The sequence below is a fragment of the Myxocyprinus asiaticus genome, chromosome 36 (genome assembly GCF_019703515.2).
Source record: "Myxocyprinus asiaticus isolate MX2 ecotype Aquarium Trade chromosome 36, UBuf_Myxa_2, whole genome shotgun sequence".
Lineage (NCBI taxonomy): Eukaryota > Metazoa > Chordata > Actinopteri > Cypriniformes > Catostomidae > Myxocyprinus > Myxocyprinus asiaticus.
This window is the reverse complement of record NC_059379.1, coordinates 27,631,556-27,653,982: the sequence shown is the minus strand read 5'-3', so window position 1 is coordinate 27,653,982 and position 22,427 is coordinate 27,631,556. Positions and strand designations below refer to the sequence as shown.

The window sequence follows — 22,427 nt, the reverse complement described above, 5'->3', positions numbered from 1 at the left end:
CGTTGTTAGTTTGTGTTAACTTGTAACTAATGTTAATGAATACAAACTTATTGTAAAGTGTTTTTTAAATAAAAGTGCTCAGTGCATTTACAGTAAAAATACTGTAATTGTTAAGAACTGAAAACTTCCTCCCTAGTCCAAAAATACCTTTTATTTACATTTTGCTGAAAGAACAACAACTAAAGACCACAAGGCATTATATACTGTAATAAAAAAATGATAAGAGTCAAGGTTTTTGGGGGCCTGGGTAGCTCAGCGAGTAAAGACACTAACTGCCACCCCTGGAGTCACGAGTTCAAATCCAGGTTGTGCTGAGTGACTCCAGCCAGGTCTCCTAAGCAACCAAACTGGCCCAGTTGCTAGGGAGGGTAGAGTCACATGGGGTAACCTCCTCACGGTCGCTATAATGTGGTTCGTTCTCAGTGGGGCACGTGGTGAGTTGTGCGTAGATGCAGCAGAGAATAGTGTGAAGCCTCCACACGCGCTATGTCTCCGCAGTAATGCGCTCAACAAGCCACGTGATAAGATGCGTGGATTGACAGTCTCAGACACGGAGGCAGCTGAGATTTGTCCTCCACCACCCAGATTGAGGCAAGTCACTATGCCACCACAAGGACTTAGAGCATACTGGGAACTGGGCATTCCAAATTGAATCGAAACAATGGATTCCCATTAAGCCATTCACACCTAGAGCGAACATTCACACGGCGACAAATGCAAGGTTTTTCTTTTACGATGAGTGAGTTTCTTTTTGTTTCTTCACCCGCCAATAAAATGCCCTGACCAACTAAAATGTGGGAAAAGTTGTACACTTTACAATTAGGTACCATTCGTTAATATTAGTTAATGCATTACGTATCATGAACAAACAACTAATGTAAAGGTAACCAGCTGGTAAGTGCTGTGCATTGTGTGTAAACCTCACTCCCGTCGCCTCAAGAGGCACACTAGTGACCAATGCTAGAGGCTGTAGCCTCTAGCCTCCTCGTTGGCGTGCCCGTCTCCCATGCCGGAGACGTCGGTTCGAGTCCCGCTCGGAACTGGTTACATTAACAATATATTTTTTTACAGCGTTTATTAATCTTTTTTAATGTTAGTTAATAAAAATACAATTGTTCATTGTTAGTTCATGTTAGTTCATAGTGCATTAACTAATGTTAACAAATACAACTTTTGATGTTAAAAATGCATATGTTGAAATTAACATTAATTAAGATAAATAAATGCTGCAAAAGTTAACTATTGTTAACAATAGTGTTACCGGGAAAGTTTGCTCAGTGTTGTGTTGTTTCTGAAAGCCAGAAAGAGTCAAAAAACTAGTGGCTGACTTTTACTTTTAATAAGGCCTTTGATCATTTCAATCTGACCTTAACAGTTTCAGCGGCACATATTAGCACAGATAGTTTTGTGATAACTTTCCAAAAGAGGCTTTGCAAAAAGGCTGTTACTGAAGGATTGAGGGGACAATCCAAAGTTTTTGGACCCAACAGCAAACCAACAGCACATTAGAAAGTGTTTCACAAGTAAAGAGGGCATTTGCATAGGAGTCTTAAAGGTACAAGCACAAAAAAATACACCGCATTTAAAGGGATAGTTCAAGTTATTTTATTCACCCTCATGCCATCCCAGATGTGTATGACTTTCTTTCTTTTGCAGAACACAAATAAAGATTTTTAAAAGAACATTTCAGCTCTGTTGGTCCATTCAATGCAAGTGAATGGTGGCCAAGACTTTGAAGGCCCAGAAGGAAGTATAAAAGTAATCCATACGGCTCCAGTGGTTATGTCTATATCTTGTGTGGGTGAGAAAAAGTTCAATATTTAAGTAATTTTTTAACTGTAAACCACAGTTTCTGGTGTGGAAGTGACTTTCACATTCAGCCACCTACTAGTTGAGGCTGGTCAAAGGTAGAGATTGATAGTAAAAAAGGACTTAAATATTAACCTGTTTTTCACCCACACCTATCATATTGCTTCAGAAGACATGGATTTAACCGCTGGAGTCATATGGATTACTTTGCCTCCTATATGTCCTTTTTGGACCGTCTGAGTTTTGATCACCATTCACTTGCATTGAATGGACCTACAGAGCTGACATACTCTTCCAACAATCTTCATTTGTGTTCAGCAGAAGAAAGAGATTCATACACATCTGGGTTGGCATGAGGGTGAGTAAATGAAGATATTTTTTTCTTTTTTGGGTGAACTATCCCTTTAATTCTAAAGGCCAGATGGAGGGTGGAAAATGGTTGTAGAAAACTAAATTACACCAAAGAAATAAAATGATAACAAAAAAATGAATATGAATCCTTTGAAAATAAAACTCTGCTGAATGCAATGATGGTTATGCATGGAAAACACAATTTCAAAATAAGACCTTGACAGGGACAATGTCTGCATTGTAGCCTATCGATACATTTCTACAAGAGCATATTAAGCTCATATCCATGTAAGCCAGAGATTCAAGGGCATATACCAGAGGAAAGAAACAATTGTATGGGCATTAAAAAAGGCATGATACCTTACTGTCTTCATGGTACACAAAGATATTTCTGGTGCTGTTGTCTTTGAGATAGGTGATCTGCAGTCCACAGGGGTTGCCTATTTTAGCTGGCTGGAAAGTAGCATTTAGGGTTTCAATCCTCATTATGGCTTTTGCTTCTCTCGCCTGGAAGACAAAGGAAACAGCTCAGCCATGAACGCATGCTTTCTGAACAGCAAAACATTTTAGGAACTGACCAGACAGTCCCTAGACTCACATTACATTTTTATGGTGCTGGACTTTGATGTTTTTGGTAAGCACAAGTTATTGTGTGTGTGTGTGTGCGGTTTTGAGTGGTTTACAAGGAAATGTTTTTAGGTTACAAACTGGTAATTACAAGGGTATTATGCTATAAATGTGCTGTATGAGGACATTTCTAGTGTCCCCATAATTCAAATAGCTTAAAAAACATACTAAACGAAATTTTTTTATGTAAAAATGCTTTTTTGTGAGGGTTAGGTTTAGGGGTAGGTTAGGGGATAGAATCTATAGTTCATACAGTATAAAAATCATTATGTCTATGGAGAGTTCTCATAAGGATAGCCGCACCAACATGTGTGTATGTGTGTGTGTGTGTGTGTGTGTGTTTACTTATCTATAATTCGGGGACAAAATTATCCCTTATAAAACTTATCTTTCTCAATTGGATTCATAAATAAAGCTATATTAATAATGTTCTTTTAAACTGGGATAGTTCATGTAAAAATTATAATTCTGTTTGTGGAACTCAAAAGGAGATAGGTAGATTGTTAGTCTTAGTCACCATTCACTTTCATCATCACATCTTTTTTCTTTACAATGTAAGTGAATAGTAGTTATGTAAACGTGTGTGTGAAAGTGTGTAGTTGTTAGAGAGAGAGAGAACTAACATCCTGCTTGTTGAAGTACTTGAGCGCTCCCTCCCTTTCAGACAGAATGAACTTGCGACTGAGGAATTGCCCGTTGTCTCGACCACGTTTCCATAGAAACCCCTCTCTGTACCCTAAAAAAGAAAGGGAAAGAAGACAGATAGAAACCATAAAGCAGAGGTTTTCTTTCCATGTAGTAATGAACTATGTAGTATCTATAAATATCTACATCCTAAAAAGTATTTTTGTTAAAAGGGAAGTTCAAGTTTACTGTAAATAACTGATATACGGAACTAGATTTTTACAGTTTCTAAATAACATATGAGTAGGTTTTTGCCCTTGCAAAACTCACCATGATGCTAGGGTGGCATTGCTATGCGATTGCTAAGGTGTTGAACTGCTATTGAGTGTTCTGGGTGGTTATTATGTGGTTGCTTACTAGCCAAAAGATCCCACCCCCAAGTCACTATAATATTAGCAACCTGGTCTCATAGAATCCCTTCACTATAATTATGATTTTCACTTGCCTCACAGCACTTTCCTGGTGAAATGAACAGTAGAGTAGCTACAACAACAAGAACATTTATTTCCTTAAACACAAATCATGGGTAAAATGATTCATAATCATAATATCAGTTCATAATCACTTACTTTTCAAACAATACTATCTTATGAAATCAAAACACTTTTAGTCAAGTAAAAGAGAGATGCCCAAACGTTTTCCTAGAAAGGGCCAAAAATCAAACTTTCATTATATCAAACTGTATTATATTACAATATAAAAGTTGCCCTGGTTCCCCTCCTTTATGATATCATAATATAACATTTTTTAAAAATTCTCTGCAATCTGTTAAATTAATGCAATGAAAAGCAAACACACACACACACATATATATGTCTGCTCTGCAGATCCATGCAATGCAAGTAAATGGTGACCAAACTTTTAAGGCTCCAAAAAGCACATAAATGCAGCATAAAAGTAATCCATATGACTCCAGTGGTTTAATCCATGTTTTCTAAAGTGATCCAATCAGTTTTGGGTGAGAACAGACCAAAATATAACTTCTTTTCACTACAAATCTTGACATCAGCAGTCTCCTTGGTGACCGTGATTGCAAGCTCGATTACACTTCCTAGTGCTTGACACATATGCAGAATGCTAAATGGTGCCATAGGAAGTGTAATCGAGCTTGAAATCACGATCGCTTAGGAGACTGCTGTCAAGATGTACAGTGAAAAAGGAGTTATATTTTGTTCTGTTCTCACCCAAAACCAATTGGTTCACTTCAGAAGACATGTATTAAACCACTGGAGTTACTTTTATGCTGCCTTTATGTGCTTTTTGGAGCTTCAAAGTTCTGGTCATCATTCAATTGCAATGTATGGACCTACAGAGCTGAGATATTCTTCTTGTATGCGTTCTGAATAAGAAAGAAAGTCATACACATCTGGGATGGCATGAGGGTGAGTCAATGATAAGAGAATTAAAAATTTTGTGTGAACTATTCCTTTAATACTTACGATTAGGGGTTTGTTCAAATCCCTAACGCTACATATGAGCAATAGCAATAGTGATGCTTGCCTTATATTGAGGACCTAGTCCAATAATAATGAGGACCTAGTCTTTTTCTCTCTGTCTGTTTTATTTTCTGTTTCACTGGCACTATTCTGGTACACTGCACAAGTGCTCATGAATCATTCACTCTGCATTACCTCATCAATCGATAACCGCACCTTCTCCACATGAACGATCAATAGCATCATTGATTAGCGGAGGAGGACATACACACACTTCCTAAAAACACACACAATTGTGTGCGGGCAGTGTGTCAACATTTACTGTACACATGCACAACTGCTGCTACCTAATTTCAAGACAACTCTTTTTTAAAGAGCTGGAGAGAAGCACTGAGGGACTTATCTATCTATCAGACTTGAGCTGTGGGTAGCACCTACTCTTCTCTGTGAATACACAGTAGTGACACATGTAACAAAACGTCTCAACGATTGATTAAAACAGGAAACTGAAGCGCTGAGCAAGGAGAGTAGGGGAAAGGACAGAGACAGAGAGAAAGAGAGAGAGATCAAGTGAGTGTTTGAGAGAAAGAGAGATGAGAGTTATGGAGATTATGAGAGAGGCCTTTGATTCTTTGAAGTACATCTTCTGTTAGAAATCTCTGGTTACTGAGGGTCTATCTGTTTTCCATAAAACAGTCCAGACTCTAGAATATGCAAACACATTAGAGTAGGAAACACAGAAGTTTAGAATTTGACATAAAAATGGTGGAGGGGATGTACACTAAGGAAGTTAGATGCTATTTACACCTGAGTGTAAGTACTAACATACACTATTTGCATTTGTCTAGTAACCTATTTTGGCAGCAGCAGCACTATCATAAAACACACCAATGTTCAATAAATCTTTTTTTATTTAATTTTTTATAAATAAATAAATAAATTACTCTGCAAAGTAATATAGTTCATCACTCAAACTGTAGGCCATTTTTGGTTGCCAAGCAACATAACAATGTGCCACAGTAATATAGAACGTGCTTCAAAAAAGCTCATATACTGTAAGAATTTAGTGTCAGAAGTTACTAACTTTAATAAAGTATAATATTTAGACCTAAATACTATACAATAAAGTGTATGCACATATACTATTTGCACTTTGACTGGTAACAAACTATTAAAATAGTATAATAACATTTACTTGTATGTACTGTTACAACATATAATAACAGTGCAATAACATATTATGGTAATACTTTACAATAAGGTTGTTTTCGATAACATTAGTTAACTACATTAGTTAACATGAACTAACAATGAACAATACCTTTACAGCACTTATTCATTTTTGGTTGATGTTAATTTCAACATATACATTTCTAACATTAAAAGTTGTATATGTTAACATTAATTAATGTACTATAAACTAGCATGAACTAACAGTGAACAATTTTATATTTATAAATGAACATTAACCAAGAATAATACATGATGTAATAAAAATATTGATCATTGTTAGTCCATGATACTTAATGCATTTTCTAATGTTAACAAATAGAACTTCAATGTAGTGTTATCCATATTATGTATAGTACTATAACAGAATGATATTTATTTATATAAGTATTTATTTGAGTATTTTGCCATTTTATTAATAGACATTGAGAGTGGAGAGAGGACAATGTCACAAGCCAGATTCGAACTCAGGCTGCCCACGCAAAAATACCAACACACATGAAATCCATGTTTTCTGAAACCCAAATTGCATTTTTTCCATAGCTTTATCTGGTTCCTCAAGACTAATGGGGTGCAGCTAGCACCTCTGTGTGGCCAGTGGTATTTACACCCTGTGCAAATCACTCTGATACAAAATACCATCACACATATCAACGAGTTTCAGTCTCAATGTCTAAATACAGCCATAATGCCCTCAGCAATGTGGTTAGATTTCCACAGATGAAAGGCATAACTGCAGCATGACTGCATATATGTTTGTGTGTGCATGTGTGTATGTGTGTATCAAAGATGAGATCATTGTCAACCAATGAGATTTCCCTTCCCAATAAATAAGACTGTAAAGCTAAGAAACAGAGATGAGAGGGCTATGGCTGAAATAAGAGACATGATAATGACCTCACTGTACCATTACCAACAAACAACAGCTAACAGCGTAGGGAGGAGGAGTCAAAACAGACAACAAAGAAATGTGTGTGTGTGTGTGTGTGTGTTTGCATGTGCTGATTCTCACCTGCTGAATAAGGCTCTTGTTTCTCAATGTGTATAAACTCTTGTCTCTCATATTTGGCTCTGATCCATTGTTCCCTCAAAATTCTGTTGATGAAAACAATAGGTGTTCATGTGTTCAAATTGTATGGCTTATGTGTGAAAACTGTATACACAGTAAAAAAAAAAGTTGTTATCTATTAAGTCAATATGAAAAGCAGTTTGCAATGCATTTCACTTTGCTAATCTTCCCTAATCTGATATAAGCAAAAAAGGAAAGCCGTTTTAGAGGTGGAGCAAGTAAAAATTTTGATTTTAACATTTTTATTTAGCATAACATGCACTGATGAATCATGAACAATAAGACCAGGAAGGTGTATTATAAATTTAATTGCATCAGTTTGATTTCATGTTGACATTAAATACTAGAAAACTGTACACTCACTGACCACTTAATTAGGTACACATGTACACCTACTTATTCATGCAATTTTCTAATCAGTCAATAGTGTGGCAGCAGTGCAATGCAGATACGGGTCAGGAGCTTCAGTTAATGTTCACATCAACCATCAGAATGGGTAAAAATTTGGACTGTGGCATGATTGTTGGTGCCAGATGGGCTGTTTGAGTATTTCTGTAACTGCTGATCTCCTGGGATTTTCACTCAAAACAGTCTCTAGAATTTACTCAGAATGGTGCCAAAAACAAAAAACATTCAGTGAGCAGCAGTTCTGCGAGCGAAAATGGCTTGTTAATGACAAAGGTCAACAGAGAATGGCCAGACTGGTTCGAGCTGACAGAAAGGTTACGGTAACTCAGATGACCCCTCTGTGCAATTGTAGTGAGCAGAATAGCATCTCAGAATGCACAACATGTCGAACCTTGAGGCGAATGGGCTACAACAGCAGAAGACCACGTCGGGTTCCACTTCTGTCAGCCAAAAACAGAAAGCTGAGGTTGCAGTGGGCCTAACATCTGTTTATCTCAGCAGAAATCCAGATTCTGACCAGGCGATGTTTTTCCAGTCTTTAACTGTCCAGTTTTGGTGAGGCACTTTTTGGTCCACCCACTGCACCCTCAGCTTTCTGTTCTTGGCTGACAGAAGTGGAACCCGATGTGGTCTTCTGCTGTTGTTGCCCATTTGCCTCAAGGTTCGACATGTTGTGCATTATGAGATGCTATTCTGCTCACTACAATTGTACAGAGGGGTCATCTGAGTTACCGTAGCCTTTCTGTCAGCTCAAACCAGTCTGGCCATTTTCCGCTGACCTCTTTCACCAACAAACCGTTTCCGTCTGCAGAACTGCTGATCACTGGATGTTTTTTTTGTTTTTGGCACCATTCTGAGTAAACTCTAGAGACTGTTGTGTGTGAAAATCTTAGGAGATCAGCAGTTACTGAAATACTCAAACCAGCCCGTCTGGCACCAACATTCATGGCACGGTCAAAATCAATGAGATCACATTTTTTACCCATTTTGATGGTTGATGTGAACATTAACTGAAGCTCCTGACCCATATCTGGCTGATTTTATGCATTGCACTGCTACCACACGATTGGCTGATTAGATAATCGATAATCGCATGAATGTGTACCTAATAAGTGGTCAATTGGTGTATCTTTACTGATTATCTGGTGTGTGAACAAATATTTCAGCAAAAGAACCACACATACACCACAAAACACGGCTGTACCTCCCTTTTTCAATGACACACAAACAGGAAGTAAACTAGTACACCACTGGACTACATTTTTTGTGATGCTTTGAGAGAATGCACTGTAAAGGGCAGTCTGCTGCTGAGCATCTTTGCATGAGAATTCAAAATCCCACATTATGCTGCTGATGATATCACAAAACAAAACAAAAAGAGCCTTTAAGCTACGAAACTGTATTTTTTCCAATAGGCATGTACTACAGGGAACAAAACAACAAAAAACAACAACCTTAATGCCTTAAAGAGCTTTAAAGCTAAATATGACTATTTTTACTTAAAGGAATTTACTGACAAGATTGGACTTATCAGTTTGTTTCTCATAAGACTATCTGAGGTGATGCTGTAATGTATCAAGGTTATTCCCATTGTGCTGTGATGTGGTGTTTGTGATGGAGTTGTCCTACCTGCAGTCTGTGTGGGAGGGCCGGTAATAAAACGGTGGTACTTGCTGTTCGTAATTTGCCTTTGCTGCTTCGTTCCCCATAGAGGCGATAAACTAAAGAGTTTGGAGTAAATATTGTTTACAGACATAATATTACAAGCACTATTACCTTCTACAGCAGAGGTTTCCAAACTTTAACATTCTATTTCCCCCACAATATGTTGGGGAATCAATCGTGCCTTTCATTACTACTTTATGATCAACTCTCAAGAGTAACTTGTATTTTACAAAATAACGTTTATAAAAAGAAGCCAGCCATTTACAATACTGGCTCTGCAGTGAAATTAACAATGCATATACATATAAAACAAGAGAAAAGAAAAAGAAGAATTTCTGAACTGATTGTTGCAAGTAGTCTAATCAGGTCTGTTCTATGCTTGCAGTGTATACAGCGTTGTTGATTAAAATGGGAGTGTAACAAGGTTAAGGATGGGAAAGGAGGAGGCGGGATCCGGCTGAACAGTCAAAATAATATTTCATGAAATAAAAAGACACACAGAACAAACGCACACATGACAGCTGCATGTGGCTCTCTCTCTCCTGAACTGCCGCATTCAGCCGCATTTATCCCTCTCCTCAGCTGATTTGCCCAATTGGCCTGCCCTCCTCCTCGTCACACTCCTCCCTCCTTTGCCTCAGGCCGGGGAACCCCAGGCATGACGTACACCCCCCCCCACCTTTCCGGGGGCATCTGCTGGCAGGCTTTTCCCCACCTCTCTAGGGCTAGGGAGGGGGACGAGGGGAGGGAAAAACAAAACAAAAACAAAAAAGAGGAGAGGGAAAGGGCAAGGAGGAGCAACAGTGAGAGAGAGAGAGAGAGAGAGGAGAGAGAGAGAAAAAAACGTGCTCGCCGGTTTCCCAGACACGCCATCGCCTGGTCCTCCATCACTCCACCCTCTGGTGGATGGCAGCTGCTCTTCCCCGGGCGGATGGAACGCCCCTCCGAGTTTTGGCGGCCGGCAGGGAACTCCTCCACCCTGGCAGTCATTCCTCCGCGTCCAGGCGGTCGGCAGCGAGCCCCTCTGTCCCACGGCGGATGGCTATGGCTGCTCCTTTGGGTGGATGGCAGTGGTGAGGACTCCACGACAGAGCATCCCTCCTGCTTCCTGGGATTCGGCACCAATGTAACAAGGTTGAAATGGGAAAGGAGGAGGTGGGAACCGGCTGAACAATCAAAGTGATATTTAATTTAAACAAAAAGACACAAAAACATAAACGCATACATGGCAGCTGCATGTGGCTCTCTCTCTCCCGAACTGCCACATTTCGTCGCATTTATCCCTCTCCTCGGCTGATTTGCCCAATTGGCTATGCACGCCTGGCCCCGCCATGCCCTCCGCTTCGTCACACTCCTCCCCGGGCAGGCCGGAGCCCGATTGGGGGCCGGGCATGTGTAGTCACGGCCCGGCCCCGCCCTCCACCTCGTCACAGGGAGCAATCTAGTTTTGTCGCATTGCAAATCGCCGCATGAACATTTAAGTGACTTAGAGTACAAATAACATGAAAGGCACAAAAACAATCCACAGTGAACACAATTTGGGAAACCCTGTACTATCAAAAGTAATACTTGTATAGTACATATTAATTATTCAGATCTGTTGTAATGGTTTATATGTTTTTTTATTTACAATAAATGCAAAGGATGTAAGTTTTTGCTCATCTCTTTATTATTCAACGGTTCTAATTCAAAGTTTCTGTCCATCATGTCTCTGTTAAGATAATCACAAACCGCTCTCCTCTTTAGATACCCAAGCTCACGTCATGCCCTAATGGATTTCATCCTCAATCTTTAAAGTAGGCAAACTGCCAATCAATCTCTGTCGCTTTTGAGATTACAGCAGATTTAGATGGTTTTGGATGGACATCGAAGAGAGCTGCTTTTCTTCAATAAGACCAGCCCTGGAGGAGCCAACAGCCCAAGTAAATCTGAGTAAAACAAATTTGAGCCAAAAACACAAACAAACCCAACTGTTTTCTATGATAAGCAACAGAATTGTTTTGAGCCAAAAAAACAAACAAACCCAACTGTTTTCTATGATAAGCAACAGAACTGTTTATAAATCATCTGTAAGGAGCTTTTCACTCACCTCTGTTTCATTATTCTCAAACGTGTCCTGCAGTACAGACTTTACCTGGCTGAGGCAGGGGATACTTCTGTGGATGAGAGAGCATCCCTGACACACGAACACACCCAGAGTCACAGACACCCAATCTGGCTCTGAGAGAGAGACAGAGAAAGATAGAATGAAAGAAAGAAAGAATATTATGTCATATAAATGATAACTTATAAAAGCTTATCACAAACACACTGTCATATTACATTCATTACATCAAATAATTGTGTCTTGATGCCACAGACCCCCTTACCACATACTGTTTGCATTTGCTTGTAAGTGTTAGCATCTAGCTAAATTCATTACCGAAGAATGTTTATTACTTATCTTTTAGGTTCAAATATTTTAAAAACTGCTGTGGTGAGGGGCCTGGGTAGCTCAGTGGTAAAATACACTGGCTTCCACCCCTGGAGTTCGCTAGTTCGCTAGTTCGAATCCCAGGGCATGCTGAGTGACTCCAGCCAGGTCTCCTAAGCAACCAAATTGGCCTGGTTGCTAGGGAGGATAGAGTCACATGGGGTATCCTCCTCGTGGTCACTATAATGTGGTTTGTTCTCGGTGGGGCGCATGGTGAATTGAGCGTGGTTGCCGCGGTGGATGGCGTGAAGCCTCCACACGCGCTATGTCTCCGTGGCAACGCGCTCAACAAACCACGTGATAAGATGCGCGGGTTGACTGTCTCAGACGCGGAGGCAACTGGGATTCGTCCTCCGCCACCCAGACTGAGGCGAATCACTATGCGACCACGAGGACTTAGAGCACATTGGGAATTGGGCATTCCAAATTGGGAGAAATCCCCCCAAAAAAAACAAAAACAAAAAACTGCTGTGGTGGCTTTGGCTCATACTGTAGAAAATAAAAAGTTGAAAGAAAATTGTGCAAACCTCTTCTGTAGCACAGGGATAATATTAGCCACAAAGGATGCATGCACACCTCAAAACCCACTGGAAATAGGAAACAGTATACCATCCGAGCTCCTTTGAAATATGTCCTTTTTTTTACATACTATAAGTTGGAAGGGCCTGGGTAGCTCAGTGAGTATTGACGCTGACTACCACCCCTGGAGTCGCGAGTTCGGAGTGACTCCAGCCAGGTCTCCTAATGTCCCCATGTCCTCTGGGGGAAAAGCCAGGATTTCAAAATTGCCAATGACTATGTCGACAATAACTAATGTACTACGTACTGTATCAGGGCAAATAAAATAAATATGAGAAAAGGAAATAGACCACGATGGAAATTTTATAATTCAAATTGTCAGATAACTGTAGCGAAACCTCTGCATGTGACCTGTAAAGCTTGTTTCGAATTTTAGAACGCACCATGTTGTCCACTGTATGACCCACTTTAACTGTATTCACCCTCATGTCCAGACTAATCACACTGTGAATTCGGTAAAAGTAATTCGAAAGTTCTTCTGCTGAAATCGGTCTGCGCTTACTGAAATTTGAATCACTGCCCCCAGTGGCCGAAGCTGGAAGTGTTATTGAACGTTTGGGCACATGTGAGCTCCAGTACCTTGATAAAATGTCCACAGGGTGGTGCCAAAAGTGAGTTGTATTTTTAGTTGCAAAGATGTAATACAATCAACAGGAATGCATATTTTATTACAGTAACTTCCACACCCAAACCCCAACCCTAAACCTAACCAGAGTGTTTCTGTTCGTTTCATAGTTAAGGTTGGTGTACAGTATAAGTGGCTTGGCTTCAATAATAGCATATAAACTGCAGAGGTTATCGATAATGATTAGGCCTGTATCCTGCCAGTCTTTTTTAAAGGTCAAGCAAAACGTTAAACACAAGCAAAGCCACAAAAAGAGGGCAACAGGAAGGTCTGTGATGTCACCCGCAACTCACACATACACACCCACTAGAACACACAGGCACAGACAGCCTCTTCACACCCTCACGCAACAGCTCGTGTTTGTGTCACACTCTCAGAGAAACTGCATAGGCGAAAAGTTTGAGTTTTATATGTTTCAGGTGTGACTTGTGTGTAAATGCATGGGAAGTCCTTTCACAGAGTTGAACACTCTCAGGGCATTCAGGGGAGTGCTGGCTTGCAGCTATGACAAAACAGACAGCCATAAATTGAAAGTCAGGGTTTTTTTTTTACTTCTGAAAGTGACGCAATCGATGAGAAACTGTGTCATTTGCATATACTGTGTCTAGGACTTGCTGTGTAGAAAAAACAGAAAAGTTATTGTTTGAGAGAGAAAGAGGGAGAGCGACTGAAGAGAGAGAGAGAGAGAGAGAGAGAGAGAGAGAGAGATAGACTTGAAAATGAAATGGACCTTGTTCTGTTTTTTTGCCCATTTAGTCAAGTTGTAGTCTTGATTAAGTATCTGCTAATTAAGGTGTGGCTCTGTCTACGACCTTCGTCATTACTTAGTACCACCTGTGACTTTGATTTGTACTCATCTTGTCTTAAAGGAATAGTTCTATCTGTCACCCTCACAATATAGTGGGTGCTTCTTATTTCTGAAATTATGCATCCTCATTTCCTCACCTTGCTTCCTTTCCTTCCTTCCTAACTCCTCCCTCTCAGGACCAAAGAAAGGATGCAAGGAAAGGAAATGAGGACGGAAGAATCGAAGCAAGACAGATTTGTAAAATGGAATGTCCTGCTCAATCACGAGTCACTTCAAATCGGCGTCTCTGCGCACCTGCATTACCTCGGAGCGCTTGCCGTTATGTTGTTGAAACTTGATTAATTGATATTTTCATAATAAAACCTAACAATTCAAGATGCACTTTTAAAGTATATGACAATTATGGTTTATTTAAACCGCAAAGGTGATATATAATTTAAACTGTTGTGTTAGATGTGAAGGGGAAAGAGAATTTATGTGTGCGTCAGGCGTTTCGACCAAAAAGTCTTTCGCATAGGATGCTCCTGTGCTTCCTCACTCAAGCATCCTCTGTAAGCTTCCTCCATCCTCGGTCCTCACGGTGCATTTATAAAATGTATACATCATGATGGCGGACTTCGATCGGTTTCCGGGTCACGGGTTTGAGGATGGATGGCCGAGGAAATGAGGATGCACAATTTAAGAAATGAGAAGCACCCAGTGAGCTTCCATGGGGAAAAGCACTGTAAATGTTTCACAAGTCTTTATGATACTTTTATGATGCTTTTTTTTATTTTTTGGAGCTTGGCAGCCCCAGTCTCTTATTCTTTATCATTACATGGAAAAGAGTGGCCACGATATTTTTCAAAGGAAGGAAAAAATGTTGGGTTTGCAATGACATGACGGTGAGTAAATGATGACAGAATATTCATTTTTGGGTGAAGTATTCCTTTAAGTTACCGGTTTCTGTTACACAGCTCATCAAACAAATACACAAACACAAAAGCATGGAGGGAGTCCAGATACAGTGATATTTAGTGTCTAAAGAATTTGAGTGTCTGAGATGGCAGAATAATAACAGATAGGCATGTGTGCACTGAACGCTCTGACCTTTACGTATGAATTAATACTGTGGTGCACCAGAGCTTGACTAGCCTACTGTATGAACTGCTGCATTAATTGCAAGATGCGTCTACGAAACCCACACGCCATATTTCTGGGCCCGTATTAACAAAGATTTGTATCTTACCAATAGGAGTTCTCCAAAGAGGTCCTAGCAAGGAGTTTTTGCTTAAAACCTATTCACAAAACTGTTAAGAGCAAGATTTAGTAAGGAAATCGTACCGTTTTTCTCAATCGCTTTGGCTCAATTATCGAATGAGAATTTTAATTTTTTTTTAAACAATAAGTTCAAATCTCTGAACAATTAGTTTCTTGTTCACACCAGATTTGAATTTCTTATTCATTTAAGCAAGTTGCACGTGTTTTGGCACATGTGTGCAAAAGAGTAAGTACAATTGTCAACAATTTGCACAGTAACGAAATGCACATGGCTTGCTGATCAAAACTGATGAGTTGATTCTCAGTGAAATTGTCATACTCTTCACAACTTTCATCGTGTGAGCCATGACATGCAAAATGATCCATTCAGTTATCAAAATCTGTCAGAAATACATGTTTATTCCATAAATGTCTATGACATGGAATGTTTGTGATGTCTGCTAAATCTCTGGCCAGACCAACAAGAGTGACATGATGTCCACCAAGAAGATGGGAACTTGTAGTGTTACTTACTGTGAGGAGGTACGAAATATTGCTTTTTACAGAACTACTGCAGGTTTTTTCAAATGTGAATTTTCTGTTTACATGTAACACATTGCTACAAAAATACTTTTACTGTATACATACAAATGTGCATATCCTTTTTCTGTGTACTACAGTATTGTACAATATTGACTTTTCCCAGTAAACTTTTACCTACTGTTTGAAATTAGTATCTAAAAAAGCTCAGTGTGATACACAATAGCATTCAGCTAGACAAAACTGACATTCTTGTATTGTACAGTAAGCAGTCAGTGTCAACAAAAAAGTAGAACAAAAATGAAATATGTATATAAAAAACCTTTCCAGGGTTGACTGCCATGGTGAAAAAACATCTAAACATTCTGACCAGTACGGCTCACACGATGACAAAAAAACTTTTCATTTTGGTGGCATTGGCCAATTTACTGACACAATAACTAGGTTTTGAAGCATGAATTAAATGTTTTGGGTGAGTTACTACATTTTGCAGACTAGAGTTGTGATGTCCCATAAAACAGCTGTGACAATTGCACTTATAGTTTAGAGAATGTTAAGGCTGTTTAAAAAAATGAGCCAAAGCGATTGAGAAAAACATATACATTGAATTGGCGGACGATGTGCGGTCTGGAGATGGCACATATAGTTTGATAGATGATTCTACTGACAGAGAGAACATTTAGACGATACCTTTTTTAAAGGTCAATATCAATATTATAATGTTTATAATGATGTTATATTATTAAAATACTCCAACTCAATTGTGATTCAGACGATACCTTTTTAAAAGGTTTATGTCATTAGAATATTACATTTATTTGGCAGACGCTTTTATCCAAAGCGACTTACAGTGTACTTACAGGAACAATACCCCCGGAGCAACCTGGAGTTAAGTGCCTTGCTCAAGGACACAATGGTGGTGGCTGTGGGGACTGAACCAGCAACCTGATTACCAGTTCTGTGCTTTAGCCCACTACACCACTACCACTTTTACTAAACATTTTACTAATATTCTAAAACGTTTTTTTTTTTTATGTGGAACGACAACCACAGGCATGCTTCAGATCATTTGTGAGTCACTCTTAGGGAGTTAGAATTCCTCAGGAGGACTTCTAAGCTGTCTTGGGTTTAGGAGCTACTTTTAGTGTTAAATGCTTCATGAATTACTCTTAGATTAAAATTTTACGAGTCCTAAAATTAGGAGTGATACATCCCTAATTATTATTTTTTTGCACCTAAATTTCCGCGGTAGGAGCTACTTTTAGCCTTAAGATATTTTGTGAATACGGGCCCTGCTTTTTGTGCGATTTGTTTCACTGTGTCTTAGTTTTTTAGCACAAGAACACATTCGTTCTGAATAGCCCCTTGGAGGCGGAGAGTTTGAAGTCATCACTGAGGATACTTATCCATCATTTTCAATACAGACTCACTCGGCCACCCAAAATATTTAAAATAAAAATAAGATACATGACTAAATCAAGGTGAAATGTTGCACGTACAATTAATTCCCATTGGATATCATAAAACAATAGATTTTCAAATTTGACATTGCACGATGTGAGTGGTGCCTAACAGTGCAAAACTCACCACCACAATGCTTGGGTGTTGTGGGTGATTGCTATGCTGATGCTAGGGTGTTTTGGTTGTTGCTAGGGCATTGATATGCAGCTGCTAGGTGTTTTGAGTGGTTACAGCTAGAATGTTCTGTGTAGTTGATAGGTGGTTGCTTACTGGCCAAAGGCAAAACAGCCCTTCCCCACGTCGCTGAGATATTATGATTCTGATTATGATACATTGCTCAGGTCCCTCCCTTAATGAAAATCAATGCCTGTTTTTTTATCTGCCAGGCAAACATCATATGTCTGATCACTTAGAAAAGTAATAGCACACCTCTTCAAAACAAACCATATGATTTAAGGTGACATTCATGTCCACAGCACAAACAGTGCTGGACAAGTTACACACCAAAGTTTGATACGGAGGGTTGAGGGATTGTTCAAAATAAAAGATATACAGAATATAGGATGGGATGGGAAGGGATATGGCAGGCAGACTTATTACACTGTGATTTTGGCAACACAATGTCAAAAGTTCTGCTGCTGAAATCGTTGTGTGCTTACCAAAATTTAAACCACTGCCCCAAGTGGCTGAAGTGGTGGCGCCAAATGTGAGTTGTAATTTTAGTTGTAAATATTGTAATACAGTCAACAGGAATGTGGTCGATTTTAAGGTACATAAAGATTCTTAAGTAGCATGTTCATTTCATGTGTGATCATGTTGATAATACGATAGGTTAGGTTAGGTTAGGTTAGGTTAGGTTAGGTTTGGATAGGATAGGATTTGATAAGATAGGATAGGATAGGATAGGATAGGATAGGATAGGATGGGATGGGATGGGATGGGATGCGACAGAATGGGATGGGATGCGAAATAATAAGATGGGATGGGTTGGGATGGGATGGGATGGGATGGGATGGGATGGGGTGGGATGAGGTGGTGTGGGATGGAGTGGGTTGGGTTGGGTTGGGTTGGGTTGGGAGGATAGGATAGGATTGGATTGGATTGGATACTCATCCCCATGTGGAAAATTTATAATAGTGATGCTTGCCCAGCCCAGCGAATTTAGTATTTCTCTTTTGAGTCAGACAGTTTAGAACAAGAAGTCGTTTGAATGTTCTCTATTTTGGGGAATTTCATAGACACTATTTCAAAACAAGCTCTGTAAAAACCCTTTGCAAATGTCAAATGTCAGACTTGTGGCCATTTAGTGTGATACAATAACAGAAAGAAGATAGCCAGTTATGGAAAACACACACATGCTCAGGCATCTGTAATGTAGTAGTGGAATCTTTTCACAATAGAAGACCCACCTTCTTAGGTTCTAATGCATGCTTGTTCACACCACACATACTGTACTGTACACACATACATTGAGAGAGGGACAAAACAGAAGTGGGGAGAATTTCTATTTTTGCTTTAACCCTAAATCACCCTTTAACTGAATGACAGCAGCCCACTCTCATCTGAACTGTCTGTCATGTGTCATTCATGGGGGTGGGCACTGGTCTGTCTGGCCTTTATGCTGAGTCTTCTTCTAGCATATGAAGTGCCTGCAGTTGTAAAACAGAACAAATGGGCTGGACTCCAATGCTGGGCAAAAATCACAGAACTCTCTCATGAGCATCACCATATAATTACTGTCTTAATCAGGACAGTGTATGCACATACACTGGCAGCCAAAAGTTTGGAATAATGTACAGACTTTGCTCTTATGGAAAGAAATTGGTACTTTTATTCACCAAAGTGGCATTCAACTGATCACAATGTATAGTCAGGACATTAATAATGAGAAAAATTACTATTACAATTAGAAAAAACTACTTGAACTACTTCGAAGAGTTCTCATCAAAAAATCATCTACGTGCAGCAATGACAGCTTTGCAGCTCCTTGGCATTCTAGCTGTCAGTTTGTCCAGATACTCAGGTGACATTTCACCCCACACTTCCTGTAGCACTTGCCATAGATGTGGCTGTCTTGTCGGGCACTTCTCACGCACCTTACAGTCTAGCTGATCCCACAAAAGCTCAATGGGGTTAAGATCCACAACACTCTTTTCCAATTATCTGTTGTCCAATGTCTGTGTTTCTTTGCCCACTCTAACCTTTTCTTTTTGTTTTTCTGTTTCAAAAGTGGCTTTTTCTTTGCAATTCTTCCCATAAGGCCTGCACCCCTGAGTCTTCTCTTTACTGTTGTACATGAAACTGGTGTTGAGCGGGTAGAATTCAATGAAGCTGTCAGCTGAGGACATGTGAGGTGTCTATTTCTCAAACCAGAGAATGTGATGTACTTATCCTCTTGTTTAGTTGTACATTTGGCCTTCCACGTCTCTTTCTGTCCTTGTTAGAGCCAGTTGTCCTTTGTCTTTGAAGACTGTAGTGTACACCTTTGTATGTAATCTTCCGTTTTTTGGCAATTTCAAGCATTGTATAGCCTTCATTCCTCAAAACAATGATTGACTGATGAGTTTCTAGAGAAAGCTGTTTCTTTTTTGCCATTTTTACCTAATATTGACCTTAAGACATGCCAGTCTATTGCATACTGTGTCAACTCAAAAACAAACACAAAGACAATGTTAAGCTTCATTTAATAAACCAAATAGCTTTCAACTGTGTTTGATATAAAGTCAAGTGATTTTCTAGTACCAAATTAGCAATTAAGCATGATTACTCAAGGATAAGGTGATGGCTGCTGGAAATGGGGCCTGTCTAGATTTGATCAAAAATTACTTTCAAATAGTGATGGTGCTGTTTTTTACATCAGTAATGTCCTGACTATACTTTGTGATCAGTTGAATGCCACTTTGGTGAATTAAAGTACCAATTTCCTTCCAAAACAGCAAAATCTGCACATTATTCCAAACTTTTGGCCGCCAGTGTGTGTGTGTTACTGTAAAGAAAAGCTGCAATGTAGAGAAATATGTACAGTATGACACCTTATCTCAGGGCATCAGAGCAATTTAAAGGATAGTTCACCCAAAAGTGAAAATATTGTAATCATCTACTCACCCTCAAGCTATTCCAAACCCATATGACTTTCTTCCATGGAACACCAAAGACCGCCTCAGTCACCATTCACTTGCAGTGCTTCTTTTTACATGAAATAAAAGTAAATTGTGACTGAGGCTAACCTTCTGCCTAATATCTCATTTTGTGTTCCACTGAAGAAAAAAGTCCTACAGGTTTGGAACAACTTTAATGTAAGCAAATGATGACACAATTTTCATTTATGAATGAACTATCCCTATTAGAATTGTATCTTTCCATCTGAAAACAAGTAAACACACACACACACACACACACACACAAAATAGCTGTTCAGGTATCTTTAAAGAGACCTGAGAATACAGCTGAGTCACCCACTCTTTGTGTGTGACTCGCACACGCACACACAACAGCAGGCAAACATGCTCTGATAACACCCCACAAATGTGCCACAAACTCATGTCATGTTTAACAACTCATATTACAAACAAGACGGGTGACTCAATACAGTGTGTCACCCAACCCAGAATGTAAAAACATTTTGGGGGGTGGGCATGTGAGTGGGGGGAGTGTATGGTTCTGTACATAGCAGAGAACCATATTATTATCAAACTCATCTAGAACACAGGTCTGCTCCTGACACAGAGAGATCAAACAGCTGAGAGACAATGAAAGGTCCATGTTGTTTCCCTCTGAGGCACAATGATGACATGTGACTGTAGGATCATAAGCAATGCTGAATCACTTTAATGACACAGTAGAGGTCCCCCAATATGGACACACAAACATGTGGTTACCGGCAAAGATCTCTTCTGCCACACTACAGGTTACAGTGCCCATGTTACTCCGTATTTACATACATTAAGTACTGAGTAATAATGAACAACACCTGTACTTAATATGTAATTATTCTAGAGCAGCTTACACATGGTAATCGTTATTGCTATTAATTTTTAATTCATAGTACTTGATAGTATAATATAAATAAAAATTAATATATTTAATAAATGAAACAAAAATTATTAAAATGTAGGAAATACAGTATATTATAACAAATAAATATTAATAGCAATAATTATTAAGAATTAATTCTAAATATTTAAGCGTGTAACGTAGTATATGTGAAGTATGTAAAATATATATTTAAATAAAATAAAAATTACATATAAATTAAATATAACGCAGATGCAATAATAATAAGAAGAAATTGTAATAAAATAGATTAAATAAATAAATGTCAATAAAAATATTCATGATTAATATTTAGGCATTTTATATGTGTAAAGTGTTACCCTTACTTTTCTTTGGGCCTGATAATAAAGCCTTAAACAGACAGCAGATGCCAGAGCCATATGAACCGAAACCAGCACGATCGATCAGTGACAGGTGCGGCAGTTTCAGATCGGCACGAGCGTTCTGCACATACCAGTTAACCAGGTGAGATGCCCTTACCTGCAGCACCGCAGTCCGCGCAGATGTCATTACCGGCTCGCTGCCGTAAATCGCGAAGAAGGCAGCTGTCCCGATCGTGCTCTTTCGCCATGACTCGCCCCAAAGACGGGAGGAAGAAGGGATCGATACGTCTCCACAGGGCTTATCTATCGCGAGCAGGTTGATGAATGGGACAGCAATGAAATGTTCAAGATTTTCCGCCAAATAACCACAAAATAACCGAAGCCAGCCACGTCTAATTGTAAATCCTGATAAGCGTGTCTTTTTATGTAAATGGTTAGAATTACAGCGTCTTTCTCTTCCTCTTTGTGTTTGCGCTCAAGGTTCTGGCGGTGGAGAGAGAGAGATCCTTCTCTTTCACACTCTCTAGAGAATTTATCAGCCTTATCGCCTCCCTCCTCTAATACTGCCCAAAAACAGACTGGAAAAACAGAGACATCTAGCGGTCAGTTTTTTTCAGTCTGAACATTTAAAGGTGCACTAAGTTTTTTTCTAATTAAAAAAGTTTTACACATAAAGGCATGAATAGCATTTTTTTTTAAATATGTTGAAAATGATGTACACTCGCATGAGATGAAGACTCCAGTCATATCAGAAACCCTATAAAAGCTGTTTAATTTGACATGGAGCGGGTCGCCCCCTCATGGGTGCTGTCATGTTGACAACACATGACACTGGCTGTGTTTCGTTTGGAAGGCTGCGTCCTCCGGAGGTCGCATTTGTCGGCCTCATACGTCATCGAGGCTGTCTCAGAAAAGCGAGTAGGACACTTTGAAGGCAGCCTTCGAATGCGACCTTCTTTCACGGGAATTCGTAGGATGCATGAGGTGTATCTTTCGTGGGCACTCACAACCCACAATTCTTTGCTTCAACGGAAAAGTCTAAAAAAA

The 22,427-nt window shown here is 39.4% G+C and overlaps 1 protein-coding gene across 4 annotated transcripts in view; it reads right to left on the bottom strand.

Moving 5' to 3' along the window:
* Positions 1-21,892, bottom strand: part of LOC127427082 (arf-GAP with dual PH domain-containing protein 1-like) — a 30,945-nt gene extending 9,053 nt beyond the window's left edge. Inside the window, exons 1-7 of one of the 4 annotated variants that reach the window (XM_051674441.1) lie at positions 21,538-21,555; positions 10,505-11,499; positions 9,792-10,387; positions 9,244-9,335; positions 7,150-7,232; positions 3,411-3,523; positions 2,521-2,667 (exon numbers count right to left, since the gene is read on the bottom strand). In XM_051674441.1, the coding sequence (XP_051530401.1) occupies positions 2,521-2,667; positions 3,411-3,523; positions 7,150-7,232; positions 9,244-9,335; positions 9,792-9,845 (489 nt within the window). In that variant the 5' untranslated portion in view covers positions 9,846-10,387; positions 10,505-11,499; positions 21,538-21,555. Of the gene's footprint in view, positions 1-2,520; positions 2,668-3,410; positions 3,524-7,149; positions 7,233-9,243; positions 9,336-9,791; positions 11,503-21,537 lie in introns of those variants that run through there. The other 3 variants (XM_051674438.1, XM_051674439.1, XM_051674442.1) reach the window with 3 other exon arrangements.
* Between the last annotated feature and the right edge of the window lie 535 nt (positions 21,893-22,427).